Here is a 24,199-nt window from a genome sequence, read left to right on the forward strand (position 1 = left end):
CCTGTGTGTCAGATAGTTTAAAGTTGTATAAGTCCTGTTCATTTGAACAAGAAGCCGGCGAGTTATTGTGCCCTACATGTCAGGTCTCTTATTTTGAAAAGTACAAACGACTGGTTTGTATTAAACACTCTGAACCCGCATTTGAGTTTTCGGTCTTTAATTTCGAAAACCCACTTGGAGTATTTTATTTTGAAGCAGATCCGGCTGCTGCCCCTGTGTGTGTGTGTGTGTGTGTGTGTGTGTGTGTGTGTGTGTGTGTGTGTGTGTGTGTGTGTGTGTGTGTGTGTGTGTCAGCTGTTGAGGTCAGATTGTGTGAGGAGGCGGGATGAGGCTCAGTGTGTGATCGCAGCCTGATTAACACACACGGTCCTCAGCCTCCTCTTGAACAAACACACACTCCGTGACTTTTCGGCTCTTCATCATGGACTTGGACCCCGCCGTCATCGTCCCCGCCATCCTCTTCACCGTCGTTGCCATTTATTTCGCTACGTCGCTCCTCAGCAGGAAGCCCGATGTCTCCTCCTCGTCTGCCGGGAGCAAGAGGTCCAAACTCGGGTACGGAGACGACCTTCTTCCACAAGGAGCTCTGGAAGAAGAGCCCGAAGCCTCCCTGCGACCAGAGCCTCCAGCTCCGAGCGTGGAGGACATTGGGGCGGCCGAGACGATCCAGGTGAGCTCCATCGATGCTGTTATTGATCAGACTGGTGTTTGTTTGTTTGTTTGTTTTGTTTTTTTAAAGAAGCGGCTACTTTTAATTGATAAAACGCAGATCTACGAACCCGGGAAATGAACTTTAGTTCCAAAACTGATCAATAAGCAATAAAAGATGTAAGAAGTACAAACGAGACGCAGTTTGTAACTGCAGCCTGTCAGACAGGAGCCTTTAATGCCTCAGTCCTTCAGTTTCATCACCTGCGTCTGAAGAAGGCGGTACCAGATACTTTAATCATTTACTGTCACTTTATATAAACAGATGATTAAAAAGAGAATAACAGCAAACACCAGGTTATTGTTTGTCCACAGGAGACATACTCTCCCTATCTCCCCCTCCCTGTCTCTCTCTCTCTCTCTCTCTCTGCCTCTCCCTCCCCCCCGTCTCTCTCCCTCTCTCCCTCCCTCTCTCTCATATTGGCTCCTTTTCACTGGATAAAGTTCAGATAAACTTTCTCATTAAGGTAAAATGATGTTTCCTCTGTAACAGTTTCGGACCAAACGCAGTCGATCTGTGTTCGTGTGTTTAGGTTAACGGTGATTGGCTGAAAGCATAACTGGCAGATCAGACAGAGATGACAGGAAGCTGCTGTTTATTCAGTCTGATTATTGGAGGTGATGGCAGGTGCTCCTTTACGTCCACATGAACTTCCTGCTTGAATCGGTTTATTTTAGTGGCTGTTTGTTTTTGTTTTACATCTTTATTTATATCGACTAATCACTAACTAACATATTAGTTACATATCAGTGAAACTGCAGTTATCACAGACTGTATATGGAAAACGGACGTCGAGATACTGACTGTTGCCATCTTGGTTTTTTAAACCAAAAATAAAAGAAGGCTAACAATAGCAACCTTTAGCATTACTTTAGCATCACAAAACCTTATTATTATGTTACGTTGTGTTTTTCTATCATTCTGTCACTTCGCTGCTCTTGTTTGCACATTTGCACGGGCACTTTGTTTCTGCTGTCTGATAACAAAAAAAAAAAGCTTCCTTAGATAGTTAGATAGTTTGTTTGTTTGTTTGTTTTTTCTTGTTAATTTATGCTGTAATTTATGTTAGGTCAGTCTGTCTTGTCTCTGCTAGCAGCTAACTAGGCCTCTTAGTTAGCTAGTTTAGTGTTTTCTGTTAATTTATGTTGTAAATTTATGTTGCATGTAGCACCTTGGTCCTGGAGGAACGTTGTTTCGCTTCACTGTGTACTAACTGTATATGGTTGAAGTGACTATAAAGCCAACTTGACTTGACTACTTCTCAGTAACAGCCAATCAAAATCTAGCTCAGCCTTATTGGACAGTTTGTTGGTACAGGGACCTCACAGCAGACATATTATTGGTCACATGATGTCATTAACAATGCTCGCAACCGCACAAACAGGTCCAGAGGTCCAGCTCAGGTGAAGCTAGCAGATGCAGGAGCCTTAATGCCAACATTAAGCTCTCTCTCTCCCTCCTTTTGCACAAGTCGAGCAGCGTGTCAGGTTACATTTCACTGCAGGTTATACTTGTATAACTATGCGTGTGACGAATAAAGAGTCTTGAATCTAAATACAGTTTAAACAGGTGAGCTATAAACAGGTGTTGTGAAGGAGGAAACGATCCACAGAGGCCGACAGTTTGTGCATCGGGCTGTGAACATGTGTATTTCTGCAATAAAGGTTTAACATGGGAGCCTCTAGTGGACGTGAGAGGAACTGCAGCTTGTAGAGCTTCATTTGGATGTTTGGTTGCCCCGAGTTACCACCTGCTCTCCTCGAGCTACCTGTGTGTGTTGCTCTGTGAGTGATTAATAACCGTCCACCAGTAAACGGCGGGTGCACTCTGGACTGACGACTGGAGGCCCGATGCCCAAACATGGTCACCACCTTTTCCCTGTGATTGGTGGATTTGCTTGTGCACACTCTGACTCGTCTTTATGGAAATGTTGAACTGTTTTTGGGAGGGTGGAGTGAAATGCACACACAAGCTGTGGTGTTGGACTCGTTTGAATACCTGCTGATGTGAGAGCTGTTAAACATGCAAACCATCTGCCCGCCATCTTTAAACAGCCTGCAGAATGTGTAACAGGTCTCCGACTAACCGTCTATATTTGGTGCCAGACACTAACTCCACACTGACACCACCTATAGGAGGTGGGTGTGGCGCTGTGGCGTGGGCATGTTTGACAGCTGTGAGCTCAACCTGCTGATCCCACTTTTTAAATCCAGCGACTCTGAGTTGCTGAGCCTCCTCTGATAACGTTACCCAAGCACACCGAGCTGCAGCTGTCAGGCTTACTGTACGACTGCCGCAATGCATCGTGGGCCATCTCACAGCGTTCATAAAGGACGCCTGTCTGAGAGCTGGAACACAGCGAGTGTTGTTTTCTGTGTGGGAGTGACAGCAGCACAGCCAAAGGGACACTGGCTGCACTTTCTATTTTACCTCAAACTTACATTCAGACAGAAGGAAGAAAGTTTGGGAATCAAACCCTCAGCCTTCCTGCTCCGTAGATGTGCTGTGGAAGAGTTTCCTGCTCTGACCGTTGGAATAAAACACTGTTTAGTTTGGATTATTTGACTTAGTCAAATGATCATTTTGTGGTGTTAGAGCTGGGGACCAAAACATAAGGAACATTATGTTTGGGAAATAATTATTCTAATTAGAATCATTTAAATATTAATTTAACATTTTACTGCCGCAGAGGAAAGAATTAAGACGTTTAGATTTATTCCAAGAAAATCCATGAAGAATATTCAAGTTTTAAAAACACGTGTTTTTATTTCACTGTCAGCTGATGCTTGTGCTGATTCTGATGTTCATGCAGAGACTAAACAGCAGAGCTTCATCTCGTTCCTCCGGTGAAAGCTGCACAACGTGAGCTCACTCACATCTCCATAAATGGAGAGCTGCTTCGCCACGAGCGACACACTTTCAAAGAATGAGGAAGGAGAGGAAATGTTAACCAGCTCTGAAGAAACAACTTTCACTGTTGACTTTGAGCTAAAGATGTTTCCTCTGTGTCCACGTGTTAAACGAGAAGCAGCACTTTTTCCAGCCCGAGCACATCAGCTCAATAAAAAACTCTTTATTGCATTAATCTGGGCACAACGCGCTGCTCTCTCTGTGTTTGCCTTATCTAGGCTGCAGTCTGGATGGAGGTGGAGTAACGTTAACAGAAGGATTAGTCCAACATGCTAAGCAGAAACATGTCACAGAGTCACGCCGGCTGAACAAGAAGGAGAAATCAGGCTGAGACGCATGAAAACAGCTCTCGGCCAGATATGCCACTCGCTGCTAGAAAAACTGACCTGCTGATAGTGAAAACTCAATTTTATTTCACAACAACAGTCGCCTCAAAGTGCTTTATACTGTAAAGTAGACCCTACATACAGAGAAAAACCCAACAATCATATGACCCCCTATGAGCAGCACTTTGGCGACAGTGGGAAGGAAAAACTCCCTTTTAACAGGAAGAAACCTCCGGCAGAACCAGGCTCAGGGAGGGGCGGGGCCATCTGCTGTGATTGGTTGGGGTGAGAGAAGGAAGACAGGATAAAGACATGCTGTGGAAGAGAGACAGAGGTTAATAACAGATATGATTCAGTGCAGAGAGGTCTGTTAATACATAGTGAGTGAAGAAGAAGCACCCAGTGCATCATGGGAATCCCCCGGCAGCCTACGTCTATTGCAGCATAACTAAGGGAGGATTCAGGGTCACCTGGTCCAGCCCTAACTATATGCTTTAGCAAAAAGGAAAGTTTGAAGCCTAATCTTGAAAGTAGAGATAGTGTCTGTCTCCTGAATCCAAACTGGAAGCTGGTTCCACAGAAGAGGGGCCTGAAAACTGAAGGCTCTGCCTCCCATTCTACTTTTAAATACTCTAGGAACAACAAGTAGGCCTGCAGAGCGAGAGCGAAGTGCTCTAATAGGGTGATATGGTACTACAAGGTCACTAAGATAAAAAGAGCCGAGGTTTCAACAGGATGTGCTTGAACTCTGGGAGGAAACAGTCACAACGTTTGGTGTTTCAGGAACAACTATACATGAAATCAAACACGTGGGACTCTCGTCTTCTTTGGGTTTTATCAAACTGAGCAGCAGCGAGTCGTGGAAGCTGTGAGCCGTTCTCTCCAGCCTGACATACCTCTGCTGGTATTTCCCCCGGCCTGGCGCCGTTCCTGCCTCTCCTCCTCCCTCTGAGGCCTGCTCGGCTCTGGCTCAGTACTCCTCTGCTCCACAGAGCTGCTGGCTGGGCATCAAATCCGGGACAAAACAATGTGGTGATTACACTGAGCTTGGCACCGTCACCCTCACCACCACCGCCGCAACCACACCCTGTCCCCGCCCGGCCTCTGAGAGAACTTCCTGGTGTTTATTGGTTGTAGCTGCTGGCGCTGGGGAGGAGTTTGCTCTTTATAGCACCACCAGAGCCTGAAACAGAGGATGTGAAAGGGCCGGTCTCAGCGATTGGCCTCGCACTCTGAATCTAAATGTTTGTCTCACAGATGTTGGTCTGTATGAGATGAAGTAAGATGATCTGTGTGAGAGGACACGGTGGAAGCGTCTCCGTCGTAAATGGAGGTGGAGTCAGCAGCTGAAGTGGAGATAGGGCAGCGAGCAGGAGGATAACAAAGAGTCTGTTCACACAGAGGCTGGAGCGCTCGCCTCGGCACGCTGCCCTCAGCTGAATCATACTGGGATGAAATTTATGGGAAGACCTGCAAATGACAACTGTAGCCAAGCAACCGTCTCCAAAATCAGTGGAGCAAGAATTCTTATATCAGATGAGACCAAATCACCTGCAGTCTGTAACATCCACGTGGCCCAGCTGGTGGATTGACTTTATTCTGATTAATTACGTTTTTCTTTTTCATTGTAAACTTTATAATCTCATATAACAGAAGAGCAGAGCTGTGTTCACAGCGTCCAGCTGCCTTCAAACAACACCAATAAGCCCTCATTAACATTTACCTGCTGTGGCTCCACTGTAACATTACCTGACAGCTTGAAGTAATCAGCTGACCCATCCACCCACCCCGACCTCCTCCCTGTCTCACCGAGCTCCTCGTCTGCTGTCAGAGCTGCTGTATGCGGTTCAAAGAAAACCTGAAGGCTTGTTTTGTAATTTGCAGGTGTAAGAAACAGTTTAAGAAAAGAAGCAAAGCAAAGCTTGGAGGTTGAAACGTTTGCATCGTGTGTCCGACGTCTGAGTGATCTGTCCGGTTTGCTCAGGTAGCTCAGTGAATTCCCCACATGCCAGCTGAGCTGATGCTTCCTCTGCGCCTGTTATGGAGCTGAAATGGCTTTTAGGAGCACAGCACTCAGTGTAATGTTACAGATATGCTTAGCAGGACGTGCTCTCAGAGGTGGTGAAGGCGGTGGTGACTGAGCCTAATCCACAGTGGAAGAGCTTGTTTTCCAGAATCCCAGCTTCAGCCTTTGTACGTTCTAAGTTCTTGCAATCATATCTTATAATGACTGTTAATGAGTTTAGAACATGGTCCCAATTAAAGAGCTCACAATCCTAATTTGGTGTCATAATCTGTTCTGACTGAATGAATGCAATCGCTCGTTTGAAGTCGGGCTACGAACAGAAAGCAGAAAACCTCCCGTAGCAAACGTCTCATCCCTTCACTGCATATTCATATCAAAAATAATCTGTCGATAGAGTTTAAGTCGTGTAAGTTTGATGGTTTATGTGCCGATGGTAAATTGGTCACACATTAACTTTTGTGCTGCCTGGTAGATACGTTCTCCAAATTAGGAAGTTGATGTTTGTTGCATGAAAGGACGCCGCTGCACACAATGACCTCATCACTCCTTTAACAAACTGTTTTCTGGTTTAGGCCCGGAGTCCAAACAGGGCCCGTCCTCATCGTTCTGCTGACTCACAGAGCGATTTAATGAGCTGCATTTAGCACCGTGGGTATTTCAGTGATTCAGAGCTCAGGAATTCAGAGGAAGAGACCCGTGTTTCCGGCTAAACAGATGCCATGCCAGTGTGAGGCTGTGATGGAGGGCTGCTGTGAGGTTAAGACAAGCGTGCACCAGCTGTCTCTGTGGTGAGACCAGCAGCAGACTGTGGGGTCTCTCCGGGTCAGGGCGAGACCGATGGAGCAGAGCGGGCCTAAAATCAAAAAAAGATTTCTGCCTCCATTTCTCTGGGCTCAAGATCGGTTAATACTCATAAAAATGGCCATTTCCTAGAAGACGTGTCACATTTTTGTTCATATGATCCAAACCTTCTAGTTCAGGGGCTGTTATGGTCCGCCTCATTACAACACTCAGACTGTGACACATCACTGTCTGACTGACGTTTGCTGGATGTTTGCTTTCTAATCTTTGATTTACTACTTTGTCATTTTGATTTAACATCCTATAAACTTGATGTACCTTATGACAGCGGTCCCCAACCCCCGGGCCTCGGACCGGTACCGGTCCGTGAGTTGTTTGGTACCGGGCTGCGAGAGTCGAGGCTCAGGTGTGAAATGTATAGTTTTCAGGGTTTTTATCGGTTTTCAGTGTTATTTTGTTATCGTTTTTGTCGTTTACTCGGTTTTCCTGGGTCTTTTCACGTGTGTTATGAATAAATCTTCTTTTTTTCGGTACTGGTACTAGTTTTATTTTGTTGTATTTATCTGCAACACCTTAAAGGCCGGTCCATGAAAATATTGTCGGGCATAAACTGGTCCGTGGCGCAAAAAAGGTTGGGGACCGCTGCCTTATGATACCTCTCTGTGAAAAAGCTTTGAGGTCAGAGGAGAATGGACAGACTGATAGGAAGGAAACGGAAACTCTAATAGTCTAAGGAGCTTGGAAAGAAAAGCGTCTGGACTTCTTTAGGTTGCTTGAAGACGTTTCACCTCTCATCCGAGAAGCTTCTTCATTACATTCAAGGTATGTAGAAGAGCATCTCTGAACCTTGAAGCAGCAGAACACCACACAACCGTGTCACTCCTGTCAAATTCAAATTTTATTTGTCACACACACACAACCATACACAGTATGACATGGGGGTGAAATGCTTGTAGCTGTACAATGCCCGACCATTAAATGACAGAAGAAAAGTTTTACAATATTTACAATTTACTACAAAATTTACAAATTAACTTAGGAATTTACAGTAAAGAATGTGCAAATAGCAGAAGAGATTATAAAGATAAGGATTATAAATTATAGGAATTATAGGATTATAGGAAATGTGTGGTGGTGCGTGTGGTGACGTGTGTGAGAGTCCAGTCTTATAGTGACGTGTTTGGGAGAGTCCAGTCCTACACCTGGTTCAGGCCCCGAATAGCCTGGGGGAAGAAGCTCCTCTTCATTCTCTCTGTTTTGGCCTTAAGGGAGCGGAAGCGCTTCCCAGACCTCAACAGCGAGAAGAGTCCATTGTTGGGATGGGAGAGGTCCATCATAATCTTCCTAGCTTTGGACTTGCACCGCTTGGTGTAGATGGACAGCAGGTCAGGGAGCTCTGATTGAATGATGCGTTCTGCCGAGCGCACCACCCTTTGCAGATCTCGTCTGTCCTGCTTGGTGCTGTTCCCAAACCAGGTGCAGATGTTTGACGTCAGGACGCTCTCGATGGTGCAGGAGTAGAAGTTCTTGAGCACCTTCAGTGGCAGATGGAAGTCTCTAAGTCTTCTGAGGAAGAAGAGACGCTGACGGGCTTTCTTAACCAGGGTGTTGATGTGACAGGACCATGACAGGTCCTGAGTGATGTGGACACCCAGGTATCGGAAACTGTCCACTCTCTCCACTGGCGTGCCACTGATGATGAGGGGTTTGTAATTCCTCGCCTGCTTTGTAGTGAAGTCCACGATCAGCTCCTTAGTCTTGCTGACGTTTAGGAGGAGGTTATTCTCCTGGCACCAGGTCTCCAGGTTCCTAATCTCCTCCAGGTAGGCCGTCTCGATGTTGTCGGAGATCAGGCCCACAACAGCAGTGTCGTCAGCAAATTTGACAATGGAGGTGGTGTCTGATGTGGCTACACAGTCATAAGTGTACAGTGAGTACAGCAGGGGGCTTAAAACACAGCCCTGAGGCACTCCAGTGCTGAGTGAGATGGAGGGGGAGACTTGTTTTCCTACCCTCACTGATTGGGGTCTGTCTGTGAGGAAGTTGAGGATCCACTGACACAGTGATGAGCTGAGTCCTAGATCCGTCAACTTGGTGAAAAGCTTAGAGGGAATTATTGTGTTGAATGCTGAACTGTAGTCCACGAACAGCATCCTAACATAATTCCCTCTGCCAGTGTCCAGGTGACTCAGGGATGTGTGGAGCAGGTGAGATATGGCATCGTCTGTGGAACGATTAGTCCGGTAAGCAAACTGAAGTGAGTCGATGGTGGGAGGAAGTGAAGAAGTGATGTGATCTCTCATCAGTCTTTCAAAACACTTCATCACAATTGAAGTCAGTGCTACTGGACGGTAGTCATTGTGGCAAGCGGGCTGTTGTTTCTTTGGAACAATGATGGACTGTTTGAAGCACGTGGGAACCACAGCTTGGGCCAGGGAGAGGTTGAAGATCTCCGTGAACACCGGTGCTAGTTGATCAGCGCAGGCTCTAAGGACCCGGCCAGGGATTGCATCTGGTCCTGCTGCCTTCCTGGTGTTCACCCCCCTGAAGGTGTTCCTCACGGCATGCTCTGTGATGACGAATGCATTTTCTTCACTGGTGCACTCCGAGCGCGTGCAGCCGTTTGTTTTAATTGCTGCGGCGTCGAAGCGAGCATAAAACGTGTTCAGCTCATCAGCCAGTGAAGCATCTGCATTCATCATTGAAGAAGCTGGTCGTTTATAGTCCGTTATAGTCCGCAATCCTTTCCACAGGCTCCTAGAGTCGCACTGTCGTAGCTGTGACTCTAGTTTTTCCCCGTAGCTCCGCTTTGCCTTTTGGACCACGCTGCGCACGTTGTAGGACGCAGCCTTGTATAGGTCCATATTACCGGAGACGAGCCCTTCATTGTAGGCAGCGGTGCGTGATCTCAGAGCGTCGCGGATGTTTTTATCCACCCACGGCTTCTGGTTGGGAAACGTTCGGATGATAGTTCTTTCTGCTGTGTCGTCCGCTAGTTTCCCGATAAATCCCACAACCGCTTCCGTAAACATGTTGATGTCATCAGAGCTGCGCCGAAACATGTCCCAGTCTGCGTCATCCAGTGCGTCCTGCAGCGCGGCCACCGATTGGTCCGTCCAGCGAGCGACCTCCCTCCTGATTGGTGGTTGCTGCTTTAGCCTTTGTTTGTAAGCAGGCATGAGGAAGATGGCGGAATGGTCCGATTTTCCAAATGCCGGCAGGGGCTGAGCCTTGTAACAGTTCTTGAACGGGGTGTAGCAGTGGTCTAATGTCCTCGTGCCCCGGGTGGAGCAGTTGATGTGCTGGTGAAGGTTGTGAAATGTCCGTTTGAGATTCACTCTGTTAAAATCTCCCATAACAATGAGTGCGGCATCTCGGTGAAGTGTTTGTTGATGTGTGAGAGCCTCATGTAGCTCACATAAGGCAGTGTCCGAGTCCGCGTGAGGCGGAATGTAAACAGTGCAGGCAATGACCGCAGTGAATTCCCGAGGGAGATAGAAAGGGCGACACTTAACGATCAAAAGCTCCAGATTGGGCGAGCAAGAGCGTGTGAGTGGGGAGATGTTTGTGCTGTCGCACCATCTGTTGTTCACCATCAAACACACTCCACCACCTCTTTTCTTCCCCAACTCCATTGTCCTGTCCATGCGGTAAACCGAAAAGAACCCCGTCGGCTGCACGGCGTGGTCTGGTATCGCTGGGTTCAGCCAAGTCTCGGTGAAGCAGAGGAGGTTGCAGTCCCGAATGTCTCTCTGGAACTTGATTCTGGCTCTGAGGTCATCAAGCTTGTTCTCGATGGATTGAACATTGGCTAGCAGGATACTGGGCATGGGTGCGCGGTGTGCGCGAGCCCGTAGCCTGTTCCTGATGCCGGCTCTTTTACCTCGAGGCCGTCGCTTAGGGTCGCGTCCTTTGTTCTCTCTCAGGATCTCCTTTGGCCAGGTTGGGTCCGGAGTGGCCAGGTTGGGTCCGGAGTTCAATCTTCTGTCAGTGTGAGCAGGAAACTGAGGGTTCAGTTCACACACCAACAGAGGAAGATGTTTGCTGGTCTGATGAGTCACGTTCAGACGGTCAGTTTGGAATCAACATGACAGCATGGATCCATCCTGCCTGTGCTCCGGCCGCTGCTCGTGTGATGTTGTGGGGAGGTTTCAGTACCAGCTTAGTATGGTTTACACTGCCCGAGTGTTGCTGCTGGCCGTGCCCATCCCTGTATGACCTCAGGCCAGCTCCAGGTCTCAAAGCTCAGATCATCTTGGACTGCTTTCTAGAACTCAGCAATGAGCTCACTGTACGCAGTCACAGATCTCAGTTTAATAGAGTTCAAAGTTCCTTCGTCTCCATAAAGCCTTCCAAGTGTTTGGTTTCTTTAACCCCTGGAGGGTCCTAGAAAAATGCATACACTATTGGGCTTAGAGCCACAAATCGACCCAAGACCCTCCAGGGGTTAAGGCCACAAGCGCCTCCTAAAGACGAGGACAGGAGGAAAGCTTGGATGGTGGTATGGCAGAGAGGCTGAGGCAGAAACCAGATCTGCTGCTTGGATGTCGATGTGTGCAACCTCAGCACAGACAGGTGCAACAGTAGAGCCAAATAGGGAGGTCAGCCGCTAGATATATACCTGGGTATATATAGTACATAGTGTACATACTGTACATAGCTGTATGGATGAGCTGCTGGGTGTCAAGGAAGGGACAGGTTAGCTGAGGAGGGTTTTATTTGTCCCAGTGTTGCTGTGGAGGTGCTGCGAGTGACAGTAATGACCTCCAGATGAGTTGGTCTGTGCAGAGGTCATTACAGGGAGTCCACATGTGTCCAGGTATTTTTCATTGCTGAAGTATAAGTCTTCCTTCAAGTCTGGCTGATATTACATTTCTCTGCTTCATGAAATTCTTGTTTCATGGCGGTTGTTTGGTTTTCCTCTGCGGCCCAGATTCAAAGCATCTGGGTTCGGTTCCCCGAGTCAGCAAAATCCAGCGCCAGTGAGATTTGAACAAGCAAGACAATATTTGCACATTGACGGGTTAACTGTGCTCTTACTGTGTAATAACGGTCTGTAATCCTAAAAAACATTTTGTAATAAAGGTCTTTAAAGTTATCAAAAACCAGCCTTCGTGAAATCTGTTTCATTTTCTCAAAAGCAAAAATTACTTTGAATTACAGGATGACGTCATTCATAAACTTTCCCAAAGCAGATTCCAGACTTCAGCAGGTTTATCGGGTTTATCTCAGTTTTGACAGTCGGCGAGCTGCTCGTTCAACTGTGACGTCCACTGCTGTGAACTGTTTTCATAATCTTTCTCTTTTCAGGCTGTCCCAGAACCACAACATGTCCCAGAACCAGCGCAGATATCAGAAGCTGAGCCGGAAGCAGCAGAAGATCCAGAGGTCACAGAAGCAGTCAGAGTACCAGAACCTGTGGCAGAACCAATAAAAGTGCCAGAGACAAGAGCAGAGCAACCACCAGCACCAGAAGCAGTCCCTGAACCAACAAAAGAGCCAAAGTCTGTTCCAGAATCAGTCACAGTATCAGAACTTGTCTCTGAAGCTGTGTCAGGCCCAGAACCTGTTCTCGAACCAGATGAAGCACAAGAAGCAGCAGCAGTGTCTGAACCCATACCAGGCTTGGTATCAGGCCCAGAACAAGCTGCAGAACCTACCCCAGAGTCCAAACCTGTAGCAGAGCCCTTATCAGAACCAGACAGGTCCCCTGAACTCATATCTGAACCCAAAACTGTCCCAGAACCTGTTACTGATCCAGAACCTGTGCTCGTGTCTGAAGTGGCAGCCCAGAAGTCCGCGACTGAACCCGAAGAACCGCTTGAGCAGATTCCCAGACCCAATGAAGGTCTGACAGAACCATCGCACAAGCAGGAACCAGAACCAGAGACCATCCTGGATGATGGTAAGTCTGCTAGCTGGACTGTGCATTTCTACTCTTCTGTCTCTGTTCAGAGAGGTTTTGGTCTTAGTTGACCTCGGTGGACCACATGAGTCCAGAACTGGTTTTATTTCTTGGCCAAGGACTGCCTAGTGTCTAAGTTTCCAGTAATTAAATATTAGGAGCACCCCGAGGCTCTATTCTGGGGCCTCTTCTGTTCAACATAAATTTGAAAAGCCAAACTTGTTAAAAAACCTGTTAAATAATTCAGTACAGCCTGTGTACTGATTTCTTTAGTGAAGAATGATGGTTCCTCAATTTCGCTTTATTTATTTAGCGCCAAATCACGACAACCGTTGGCTCAAGGGCTCCTGAACGTCTCAATGCCAACACCTCAAAAACATTTGCTTTGAACAGTGACATGTGGTGTAACATGTATGTGACAATGACATTGGTTCAGTATATCTGCTGCTAAAACAGACTAAACGTGCTGAAAGTTTGAACCCGCTGTGAACACTGAAGCTCCCACATACGTGCTCTGGGTTTACGTGTCAGCTTCGTTTACACTGAAGACAATCTTTGAGCAGAAAACTGAGGCCAGCAGCTGCGCGTCACAGATAAGTCACTTCCAGGAAACATTAGGAGTGTACACAGATGCTGGGCTACTGAAATACAACGTGTGACCCAGAGGAATATATTTTAGAACAGCTGATTTGCTGTTAATGAATCAGCAAGGAGGAAATCCGGCTACTCCCTGTGATCACTGTGACCTGCAAGTCTGGATCAGTATCCAGGTTCAAGCATGATGCACAACCGTGCTCCGTGCGGCCGGCTGTCGACGCTGGCTGAGCCAGAGCGTGGTTACTGTATCAGCCGGCGTGCGTAGAGGTGAAGCAGCCATCTGCTGCAGGAGGATGATACTTAATCTTGAACAGGCAGCAAAGCTCTTGGCGTGCAGGCTGACGGCTCGCCATATGACCTCCAAGCTGTCACGCAGCAGCTGGAGCGACAGGTGCGTTTGTGTGCTCGGAGGTTATTGCTGCACAAATACAGTGGCAGAAATGATCAACCACAGACTGCAGTGATGTGACCGCTTGGACTTTGCTTCTAAGCTCTTTTAAATCTACAGTAAGAACTTTTCACCAAAACTGTGAGTCCTGCCGCTCTCGTTACTTCATGAAAGAAAACAGAGATGCACTTTAGTTGTTAGTCACTCAGCAAATGAATATAAAGAATAAAAAAAAGAAAAATCTTGTATTGTCAGTATGAGCTGATGAGTTAGAGCTGACATCAGCCAGATGCTAACATGTCTGCGCTCCCTCTGCTGTTCCAGATGTGGCTGCAGCTGCTGATGTGCTGAGCTTCACCCCGGGAATGAAACAGAGTAAGATGGCAGTGCTGATGACCCAGGAGGACATGGAGGAGGAGCAGAGGTTGGTTTCCTGGCTGACAGTTTCACTGCATGCTAACACTGACCTTGGTGCTGTGTGCCGTGATCACGCTGTTCTATCCTGCATGGACGGGTCGGCTGCACGGAGCAGCCAAAGCTGATTGGCTCCTTAAACCTTTCTGACACTCGGCGTGGAAGATTTGATGGAAGAGCTCAGGAAACAAAAAACAGCTGTGGTTTCATTTGAACTCATCAGGTTTTAATTAACCAGCTATTGTATGGATGTGGTTAGAGAGCTGTCTCTACCAGCACGTGGCTCAGTGTGGACAATGCTGTGTGTCAGTCGAATGCTGATTGGTTAAAAGTGGGCGGGAACAGGGAAGGGCGTGACGCCATGAATGGGAGAAGCAGGAAAGGTGGAGACTTGAACCCACCGACAGTAAACGGCTGCTTCGTGTAGACTGGGCTCGGTGTGGAACCAGAACCATGGCCTCCCTTTGCACCACCTCAGGTACACCTTTGTCGTACCTGTGCTGGGAGCAGCTCTGCCTCTTGAGGCTCTTTACACACTCCTGTGTTTCCATCCCAGCAGAATTTTAACTGAGGCAGCTGATTATTCAAATCGAGACTTTTGCCGAGGACTCGGTCCGTCCTCGCTGGAGCGAGAGAGCGCTCTGGTTCGTACATCCAGAGCAGCTTCTGTCTCCTCCGTTCGTGTCTGTTCTACGCGTCCTGAGGCTGACGCTGTCTGAACGCAGTGTTATGTAATCTGCTGCTACATGCTGTCTGTGCCCGTCTGTGAGCCTGCAGCTGGACGGAGTTCCCGTTGCTTCTTTGTTGAATCACAGTTAAGTAGAGAAGCAGCCTGCGGACGAAAGTCTGGCAGATTTCACCGTTTTTATTTTCTGCTCTTGTCGGTGTGGGGCGTGCACGTCTGCAGCGCTCTGATTGGACACTGGAGCTTTGTGTGGCTTGGTGCTGCTGCTGCACTGTGTTCCTGGAGCAGGGGAGGCCTCTCTGTTCTCAGTTTGCTGAGAGAAGCTTGTGCAGAATCCTCGCCGAGCATCTGTTAAACTCTGAATGTTTGCTTCCAGCTGCGCAGTGACCTTACCTTTGTGTTCAGTCTGACCCCAGCCTCGTCAAACACCTGGAGGCCAAAACCTTCTGAGTCAGGAGAAACTCGAGAAAGGGCGAGTCCCTCCAGACTGAAGGTCGCTCCTCACTGTGGGACACAGAGGCTTGCACAAAAGATGCTAACTGACCACAAACAGTCATTTTTCTGTCCTCTTGTAATCAGCTGTCATGCATCATGTGATGGATCTACGTTAGTGCATGAGGTGTCTGCATGCAGCTGCTGCATGCAGAGAGATGGGCGTGTTTCAAAGACAGATACAGCCAGCGCTGCAGTTTGTTTTGCACAGGTTTGGGTCAAAGTTCATCCCTGATTGGTCCCAGTCCTGCTGCAGCAGCCTGATGCGTCCTGTACTGGGACTGCTGCATCCTTATTCATCAGAATACATGTTGTGCATACTGGGAGGATCACCATCATGTGACACCTGTGATGTGCTGCTCTCACTTATAATTTGGTTATGATGCCGCGTGCATGTGTCTGATAGCCGTGTTCAGTTACACACAGAATCGTGATCATCAAACTTTTCATTTAAGCTTCTTTTTATATCCGCCCCTCCTGGAATATCCCAGCATGCACCAACCTTTTTTTTCTGGAGAATTTGCACGTTTTTCTGGATTGTATGAGTGACGTGTCTGACAGCCTCCACCTTTATCTTTCCAGGATAGAGCTCACGTCTGATTTTACCTCTCTGTAATCAGCCTCAGCAGACTCAGTGTGGTAGGAAGGAGCTGGTAAGGAGAATATCCCCTCCCTGAACCCTCAGCCCTGCCCGTCCTTAATCACCCCTAACGCTGCAGCACAGATAGACTGACGCCGACATTCACAGTGAGAAACAGAGCAAATGCAGCCAGTTAGATCAAAGCGTCCAATAAGAAGCTATAAACTGATTAACGTCTGTCCTGCAGAGCCGACAGCAGCTGCAGGTTTGACGTCTCTCATCTGAAGTTTCTTCAGGAGAACAAACATGTTGATCAAAGCAATTAAATGTGCTGGAGGAACATAATTAAAGAGCATCTGTAATAACTGCAATGATTTGATTATTTGAGTCAATCTGCAAAATGACGATAAAAATAAACTCTGAGAATCAGCGTTTACAGAAGCAGTCGTGTGATTCGCTTCAGCTGCAACATTAAAAGAAAACAGAATGTTACTAAAGGGATATTAAAGCCGTGCGTGTAGCGCCATTGTGGTACTTCTTTCACTGTGACCGTGGAGTCTCCTCCGTGGGGAGGGTCTGTGTTTGTGTCTCCCGTGGACGTTCGGGTCCAGCTGCTGGTTGGGTCCCTGCTGACACTGAGAACATGTTTTTGTGTTTTCTGCCCACGAGTGGGCGTGTCCCAACTTTTAATCGTTTCCTGTCTCTGCAGTGAGATATTCTGCATGAGGTGCTGATGACTGATTATTGATTGGTCTATCCCTGCGGCTGATGCTCCTCCCTGTTTCACGCTCATTCCTCTGCTGTTGGTCACATGGTCTGTGTTTACACCAGCCCGCCGCTCCAGACAGCGGCTGCTTATCCTCTTATCATTATTGTCCTTCACCGTCTGCTAACAGGAAGCTCAGCCCCGCCCCTTTAACCTCCCAGCAGTGTACCAACTGAGTGTGACCCAGCAGGGACAAAAGGCGGCTGATGTGGGTCACATGTTCTCTGTGGGGATAAAGGAGACGCTCCACCTCCAGCTGCAGCAGGAGCGCACTCAGTGTTGTGAGGCTTCACGAGCTTTTAATCTAAAAGAAAAGAGCGCCGGGGTCACGTGACCACGCTGGGGCTGACGTGAGTTTCCCAGGCTCCAGGGTTGGACGAGCTCTGGGAGCATTTTCACAGACGTGTGATGGGAACTCTTTGAGTCATGTGAAGAAGATCAGGCTTGGTGCTGCAGTCACAGCGTGGACGCGTCCTCAGACTCCCCTTCATGTGATTCGGTCCTGCTGTGCGCTGCCTTCTTTACCTCAGACAGGTGAGATGCTCCTCTTCAGTCCAGCCGCTGACCTCAGACACACAGCTTTCATTATCTCCGTTACTTCAGGGCTACTGCCTGTTTATGGAGGCAGAGGTGTGACTGAGAATCATTGGATTTGGTTTTTATTCCTGGTTCATGTTTCCTGCCAGCCCGTCTCTTTGTCCTGCGAGTATCCGGTCATCTCTGATTCAGTCTCCAGCTTTCACACACACATTTCCTGACCTGCATAAACTACTGGAACACTTGGTTGCAGAGGCCACAGTAACTCGATTTTACTGTTCGTCTGCCTCACAGACGAGTGGAGCTGCAAACTTTGAGAAAAGGCCTGAGAGCAGACGTCACAGCTGCTGCCTCGTCCGGAGCAGTTTAATTTCTGGGTGTGGACTTTGATATCACTGCTGCTGTGATTCTAGCAGCGGGCTGCCAGACTTCATATCAGCCTCCTGCAGAAACTGTGCAGCGTCAGAGCAGGGTTACAATGATTCAGACGGGGTCCTGGAGGCGCTTAAACACATCCATAAAAATAGAGGTTGAATCATTTAAGCCAAACAGTTCAGCGCTTTATCCAAAGCACAGGAAACCGTGGCCCATAATTAACGGTTGCTGTTATGGAGAAAACGAGCAGTTTGATGGAGAGTCCTCCGCCTGCGTCTGAGCTCAGTTTCTTTTTTGGACTTTTCCACTGCGCGCAGCGTGGAGCTCACCAGCGCCCTCCTCTGGTCAAACACACCACACATTCAAAAGAACCATAATAATACCTCATATGAGTATAATCAGCTGTCACACAGTCAACGTCAGCCTGGACCAGGACACTGTGGAGTTCCCCACCCCTGTCATATGGAGTATTTTATTCCACGCCGACCGTGACGAGGGGCTGCTGAAGCAGAGAGCGTTTCTAAACGTGTTAGTGACGCATGTTCAGGTGCTGTTGAAACACAATACAAGCTTTACTTGTTCCACGTCCTTCCTGTCGCGACCCCGTGGGGATTTATGGGGATGAAGCGCGGGTCGTTTCATTGCTTCAGTCGTGGTGAATGTGCAGCACTGTGGACTCGCCATCTTTATTTTGACCTGTGGGAACTGGACGACTGTCATCAACATTTTTTCCTGTTGAATTTTCTGTATTCTGATCCAGGTGAATAAATAATTCCCGGGTGGAGGTGTGTTCTGTAGCTGGAGAAACACTTCTGAGAACTTTGCTTTGTGGCTGTAGCCTGAGGCAGCAGCTGCTGTCTCACCTGTGCAGGTGAAGCGTCGCTGTGGACCGGCTGCTCATCGAGCGCTCGCCTCTGCTCGTTTATTTCTGTCTTCGCTCTGGTCTCGTCACATCTGTCAGCTTCTGTCCAGCTGTGCTGCTCGCCTGCTAACCCTGCATGCTGCCTGCTACGGCTCAGCTAACGGTGAGTGCCGCCCTTTGCTTCACCTGTCAGGAGAGCCGTCATTAACCATGTTAGGCAACGTGTCCATGAGTCGAACTAGTTAACCTAACTGAACTCTGACTCTGGTCGCCTCGATCAGCTGGAGTCACTCGTGAAGGACTTTCCACTGAACTGTTAGCTCAGGCTTCCCGGTGACCGCTCAGCAACCTGCAGTCAAGAAAACGCGTGTTGTCTCCGACTGGAGGGTGACTGTTGCCTAGGTTACATCAGCCCCAAAGTGCTGCACCTAAAACCTGTGTGTGTTTTATGTTCTGGTAGCAGACCTCTGCAGTGTCCTGTGGTTCGCACTCAGTGTTGCCAACTCCTCAGTAAGGAAAATCGCTATTGGTTGTCCTAAAAGTCGCTAAATGACGTCATCGCCTAATTTGCATAATTGGTCATGCTAATCTAATTGCACCTATGTTGTTGGAGAGAGAAATAACATCGTGGAAGAGACATAAAGGGAGTAAAAACGTCCTAAATGCATTTAGAGTTTATTTAGAACTACAAATTAAATTTCTTTTAGCAATTATTGTTTTTTTAATGTCACAATTCCAACCCTGCTCCTTTACCCGGGCTTGGACCGGCAAAAGTGACCCGAAATAGGCGCTCTGGTGGAGTTACTTTGTGTTTGTGTTTATAAGTAGTTTTAAACCTTGTGATCCACAAAACAGCATAAGAGTAAAAGAACTGACTGCGTTACAGCACCCGCTGCTTGTTGAGAGTAAAAGCCATACGCGCTTTCACGTCTGAAAACTCGCTAAATATAGCGACAGAGTCGCTAAATTGGCAACACTGTTCGCACTGGATCAGACTGCAAACACCAACCACAGGAAACAGAACATTTGCTTTCAAAGTAAAAGTTGTGCCTTATCGCTGTAGCCAACACATTTCATGCAGCTTTTACTCTGAAGGCGAGCTCTGCCACAACAGCTCAGTGAGTCGTTGACGACTCGCTGCAAGTCGGCGACTTCTATGCAAACTACGAGGCACCAAAGCAACCTGGAGGAGGTTTTCGGTGCAGCACCGTTTACTTCTCTGCCCAAAAAACTTCAGCATCTATAAACCTGAATATTCGAGTAGAGTCAGTGTTGGCGTTAGCATCTCTCAGAGCTGAGGTGACTCCAGAACAACGTCACGTTAAACTGCGCTAACTCTGGTGCGTGTTAGCGTCACCGGGTTTAGATTTTCAGACGGTTTGAGTCATTTTTACAAGTTTTCCTGTAGTTGTGATCTCAAACTTGTGTTTTCTTTGTGTTCTTACAGCTGATCTGTGAGGATGAGGGGCTCTGAAGAGATGAGATAAGACCCTGCAGGAAGTCCTGCTTTCTTCTCTTGTTGTTGAGTTTTGAGGTTTGAGCTGCTTGTGAAAAGCAAACGTCTTCACACCAAAGTGCCTTCAGGAGTTTCTTTTCCGTCTGCTTTTCGTGTCCAGCTTTTCTGAAGCAAACAAATTAATTATGTGAGTGAATGTTAATGAAGTTAACCTCAGTATAACCTGGTTCTCACTGCTGGTTTCAAATGAAGAAAGAAAATTAGACGACAAGCTGCAATAAAACGTTCCTGCTGGCTTCAGTGTTCAGTTGTGATTTTAAAAGTTAACCATGAAATAAAAGCGTGAAACATGTTGTTGATTCTTTCTGATCTTCATCCATCCATCCATTCGCTTCCGCTTATCCTTTTTCAGGGTCGCGGGGGGCGCTGGAGCCTATCCCAGCTGTCATAGGGCGAAAGTCTTTCTGATCTTTGTTTTGTAAATTCTGGATTATTAAAAGTACTTTTGCCCATTCTTGATGTTTGTTTATTCTTTCCTGTTTCCTGTTTTTGCTTCAAAGTTTAGGTGGAGCTGACAGAGACAACAGCACCATCAGGTGGTTGTTTAGAGGCAACATATGAAAAACTAAAAGTGTAACCACAGACGACACAAAAAATGAAAGTCCCTCCAAATATGGCAAACCTGCATTAAGATGTCCTCTGGCTGTAAGAGGTCAGGAGGTGAGCCTGCTGCTCAGCTGATCTCTGAGCTCGTCCAGCCTGTCGGGTTGATGAGCTCAGAGATCTGGAGGAGCTGGCTTTTGTTCCTCGCTCTCTCTCACTGAGAATTTAGGATCAAAAGTGATGAGTGACGAGTCTGGTTTCAAAATATCAAGATGCAGATGATTGAAACGCTCCTGTTTTATCTCAGCCTCAAGACCTAACAGAGGAGGGGCAGACGAAATACTGTCAGCTTACAGCCACTGCTGGGAATCATCAGTGGAAACACTTTCAGAGACGTTTGCAGTGCCAGAGTCTTTGGACTGGTTTCATTTAGCTGGATGTGTGTTGGAGTTAAAACTGCTGATTAGTGAAGAAAATCAAATTTTGATCCACATGCAGTAACATCTGAAAGATTCTGATTGGCAGCCTCATTTTTCAGCCTGACGATGATCCCATACACACTGCCAGCGCAGTGAAAGCATGTCAACACACAGTGGAGCACTATCAGTCATGGATGGGCCTCCCCAGAGCTGGAGCTCAGCATTCCTGAAGCAGTGCGGGGACCAATGTTCCCCCCAAGCTGCGCGCGTGCACAATTCTGCACTGCTGCACGGCCTCTGCACACAGAAAAAAATCTACCTGAATTGAAATTAAAATAAATGCGTTAACAATTCTGTTCTTCAGTGTTAGTCAGACAGTGACTGGCTGCTCCTGTACGGGATCAGAACGATGCCGCCTTATCCCACATTCGTATATATGCAGCCAATCAACGTTGACAGGCTATGACAGCGTCCTTATGTGCCGACACCGCTGTTTTAGCGAGCAAAGCGGCGTGTAGTGATGCGCGAATCATGAACGAATCGTTCAGTACTCGAGAATCACTTTACTGACTCGTGAATCATGATTCACAAACCCAACTGACTCACTGACTCATCCCTGTTGCTGTTAGCAAACTCATTTCATTAGTAGAAATGTATCTAGCTTATAATTAAAATTGTGGAGAAAAACACAACATCCAGTTTCTTAACAAAAACATTTCTGCTCTGAACATGAAGAAAAAACCCTGAGTAGAAGCTCACATCAGGACAATCGCTCCTCAGTTCACAGTAGCATCGCTCTGCTAACTAAGTGTAGTCAATGGTTTTGTTGTGTGTCAGAACAATGAGGCGCCTGCTGAGTGTCACAGGTGTTACAGCAGTGACACATCTGCTGCTGTCAGGCCTGCAGGTATCAGGCTGTTGTTCTCCTTCATCTCATAGTGGACAGAAATTATTTTTGGAGCGGCACAAATAATTTGCGTGGCATCAGATTAGATGCAGAACAGCTGATTGTTCTGTAAATAGTTTGAAATGTTTGTTTAAAAAACGCCTTGGCTGCATTTTTAGGTAAACAGCTGAAAAAAACCTTGTTGTTTGCATAACTCAGTTACTTTTTTGAAGAAGTAACTATATCATTACCTGCCCAACATTGGTCATTATTTACTGTATTTTGCAGAGTTACAGACTCTCTCCCAGACCACAGACTCAGAAGTCAGAGCTTTATAAAAAGAAAAAAAAGAAAAGAAAGAAAGTTGTGTTTTCAAAATTGGAGTTCAAGTTATTTTTACTTCCAATAGTGTTAACATGCTGCACAGGTCATGAACAAGATTTTTTTAAATTTTCATTGTAAGTGGGCTAAAGCAGTTAATTAAAAGTAATGTAACATAAATGTAAATGCTGTAATTTGATTATTTTAATGAACCATGTAACTTGCATGGATTCGATGCTGGCGTGACCGTGTGCTCACGTCTGCTGTTGCTCACTGTGGTCCAAGTGTCCGCTCAGGGAGTTTGTGTGTTCAGACACATGAAACATTAGAGGGAACATTGGTAAGGACATCCTGAGGCAGAAACATCCAAAGAAGAGCTCTGAACGTCCTTCAAGAAGCCTGGAGAAGAGATCCTCAGAGAGCTGAAGGATGATGGTGCTCACACCAAACATTCATTGTCAAGCTCGTTGGCTGAAGACTTCAGCGCAGTACTGTCTAATGATGTGCTACCTGGTTGCTAGCTGCAGGCAGCTATGTAAGGCTCAGATGGTGCAGATGGTGAGACTGTTAGCTGTTTGCAATAATCTGGTTCATTCATATTGAAATCATTCAGTGAACATCCAAACCCACTATCTGAAAACACCTGAGCGAGGATCAACAATAAAAACGATCCTGGAGGCTAAACTGTTAACCGTGTGTGTGTGTGTGTGTGTGTGTGTGTGTGTGTGTGTGTGTGTGTGTGTGTGTGTTGACATCCCAGGGTGCAACAGGAGCAGCTGGCGGCCATCTTCCAGCTGCTGAAGGCGAACCAGGAGGTGACAGAGGCCGACATAGAGGAGCAGCTGAAGCTTTACTCCCTCTGAAACACGAGAGACGCCATCGATCTGTCCACTCAGGAAGTCTATCACCATGACCACCATCACCAGCATCATGTCTCCAGACTGCAGCTCGCCATCTGTCAGACTCTAGGGACATCACTTCCTTCCAAAGCAATGCTAGGCTAAATTGTAGTAGCAGTTTGAAGAGCGCGCTAATGGAAGCTGGCAGGCTTCAGATTCATATTCATGGCAGACACGTGAGTGCGGCGGCGTCCTCGTGACGTTTCCCCTCAAACCGCTTCATTGGCTCTCGTCTGAGAGCTTCTGACGTCACCAAAGACCAAAAAAAGAAACAGTGTGTGGGATGATTTCAGCCTCAAAGCTCACTGAACTCTTTTCTACATTAACTCTGTAAAAAACATTTCAGTGCTCATTAACAAACATTTTTCAAATATTTGCTGCAAATATTGTTATTTTAAAATAATATTAATGGAACATTTTTGCATCAAGATTGTCATGAAAACAACTTTTTTTCCGTCCACCGTTCATTTTTTATTTCATAGTTCATTTAAAGCATTTATAGTATTTTTAATTAGTTTTCATAATAATAATAAAAATGTCCCCAAGTGTCCCCCGAGCTGTGATTGGCCTCCTACTCAGGTCTGGCTGCTTCTTCTTCTGTCGCTGTTTTTCTGCACTGGAGCATCTGCAGTCACAATAAAGCTGTTTGAAATCTCGCAGTTGAGTGAAGTGTTATATTTTCCTGCAGGAAACGACAGAACACGCTGGGATGATGTACAGTGGAGCAAAAAAGTATTTAGTCAGCCACCGATTGTGCAAGTTCCCCCACCTAAAATGATGACAGAGGTCAGTAATTTGCACCAGAGGTACACTTCAACTGTGAGAGACAGAATGTGAAAAAAAATCCATGAATCCACATGGTAGGATTTGTAAAGAATTTATTCGTAAATCAGGGTGGAAAATAAGTATTTGGTCACTTCAAACATGGAAAATCTCTGGCTCTCACAGACCTGTAACGTCTTCTGTAAGACGCTTTTCTGTCCCCCACTCGTTACCTGTATGAATGGCACCTGTTTGAACTCATCATCTGTATAAAAGACACCTGTCCACAGCCTCAAACAGTCAGACTCCAAACTCCGCCATGGCCAAGACCAAAGAGCTTTGGAAGGACACCAGGAAAAGTATTGTAGACCTGCACCAGACTGGGAAGAGTGAATCTACAATAGGCAAGCAGCTTGGTGTGAAAAAATCAACTGTGGGAGCAATCATCAGAAAATGGAAGACATACAAGACCACTGATAA

The 24,199-nt window shown here is 46.9% G+C and overlaps 1 protein-coding gene across 5 annotated transcripts; it reads left to right on the top strand.

Moving 5' to 3' along the window:
- Nucleotides 1–278: 278 nt before the first annotated feature.
- si:ch73-366l1.5 (FILIA-N KH-like domain-containing protein) lies at nt 279–23,444 on the top strand. Of its 5 annotated transcripts, none has more exons than XR_003272161.1 (5): nt 280–670; nt 12,083–12,677; nt 13,987–14,086; nt 18,272–18,536; nt 19,821–20,193. XR_003272161.1 is itself a non-coding variant. In XM_026163866.1 (5 exons), the coding sequence occupies exons 1-4, from the start codon at nt 422–424 to the stop codon at nt 15,867–15,869; spliced, it is 978 nt and encodes a 325-aa protein (XP_026019651.1). In that variant the 5' UTR covers nt 280–421; the 3' UTR covers nt 15,870–15,906; nt 19,821–20,193. The 5 variants fall into 5 exon arrangements, 4 of the variants coding, with proteins under 4 accessions (XP_026019649.1, XP_026019651.1, XP_026019653.1 ...); XM_026163866.1 differs by lacking the exon at nt 18,272–18,536 and adding an exon at nt 15,836–15,906; XM_026163864.1 differs by lacking the exons at nt 18,272–18,536; nt 19,821–20,193 and adding an exon at nt 22,819–23,444 and having other exon boundaries at nt 279–670.
- The last annotated feature ends 755 nt before the right edge of the window (nt 23,445–24,199 follow it).

This window comes from Astatotilapia calliptera, chromosome 4, assembly GCF_900246225.1.
Source record: "Astatotilapia calliptera chromosome 4, fAstCal1.2, whole genome shotgun sequence".
NCBI lineage: Eukaryota > Metazoa > Chordata > Actinopteri > Cichliformes > Cichlidae > Astatotilapia > Astatotilapia calliptera.

What these genes read in the sequence shown, in the direction of transcription:
- si:ch73-366l1.5 (XM_026163864.1), top strand. Translation starts at nt 422, where the DNA reads ATGGACTTGGACCCCGCCGTCATCGTCCCCGCCATCCTCTTCACCGTC. An exon ending in GGGCGGCCGAGACGATCCAG is followed by an intron (nt 671 to 12,082) that starts GTGAGCTCCATC and finishes TTCTCTTTTCAG; the next exon opens with GCTGTCCCAGAACCACAACA. An exon ending in AGAGACCATCCTGGATGATG is followed by an intron (nt 12,678 to 13,986) that starts GTAAGTCTGCTA and finishes CTGCTGTTCCAG; the next exon opens with ATGTGGCTGCAGCTGCTGAT.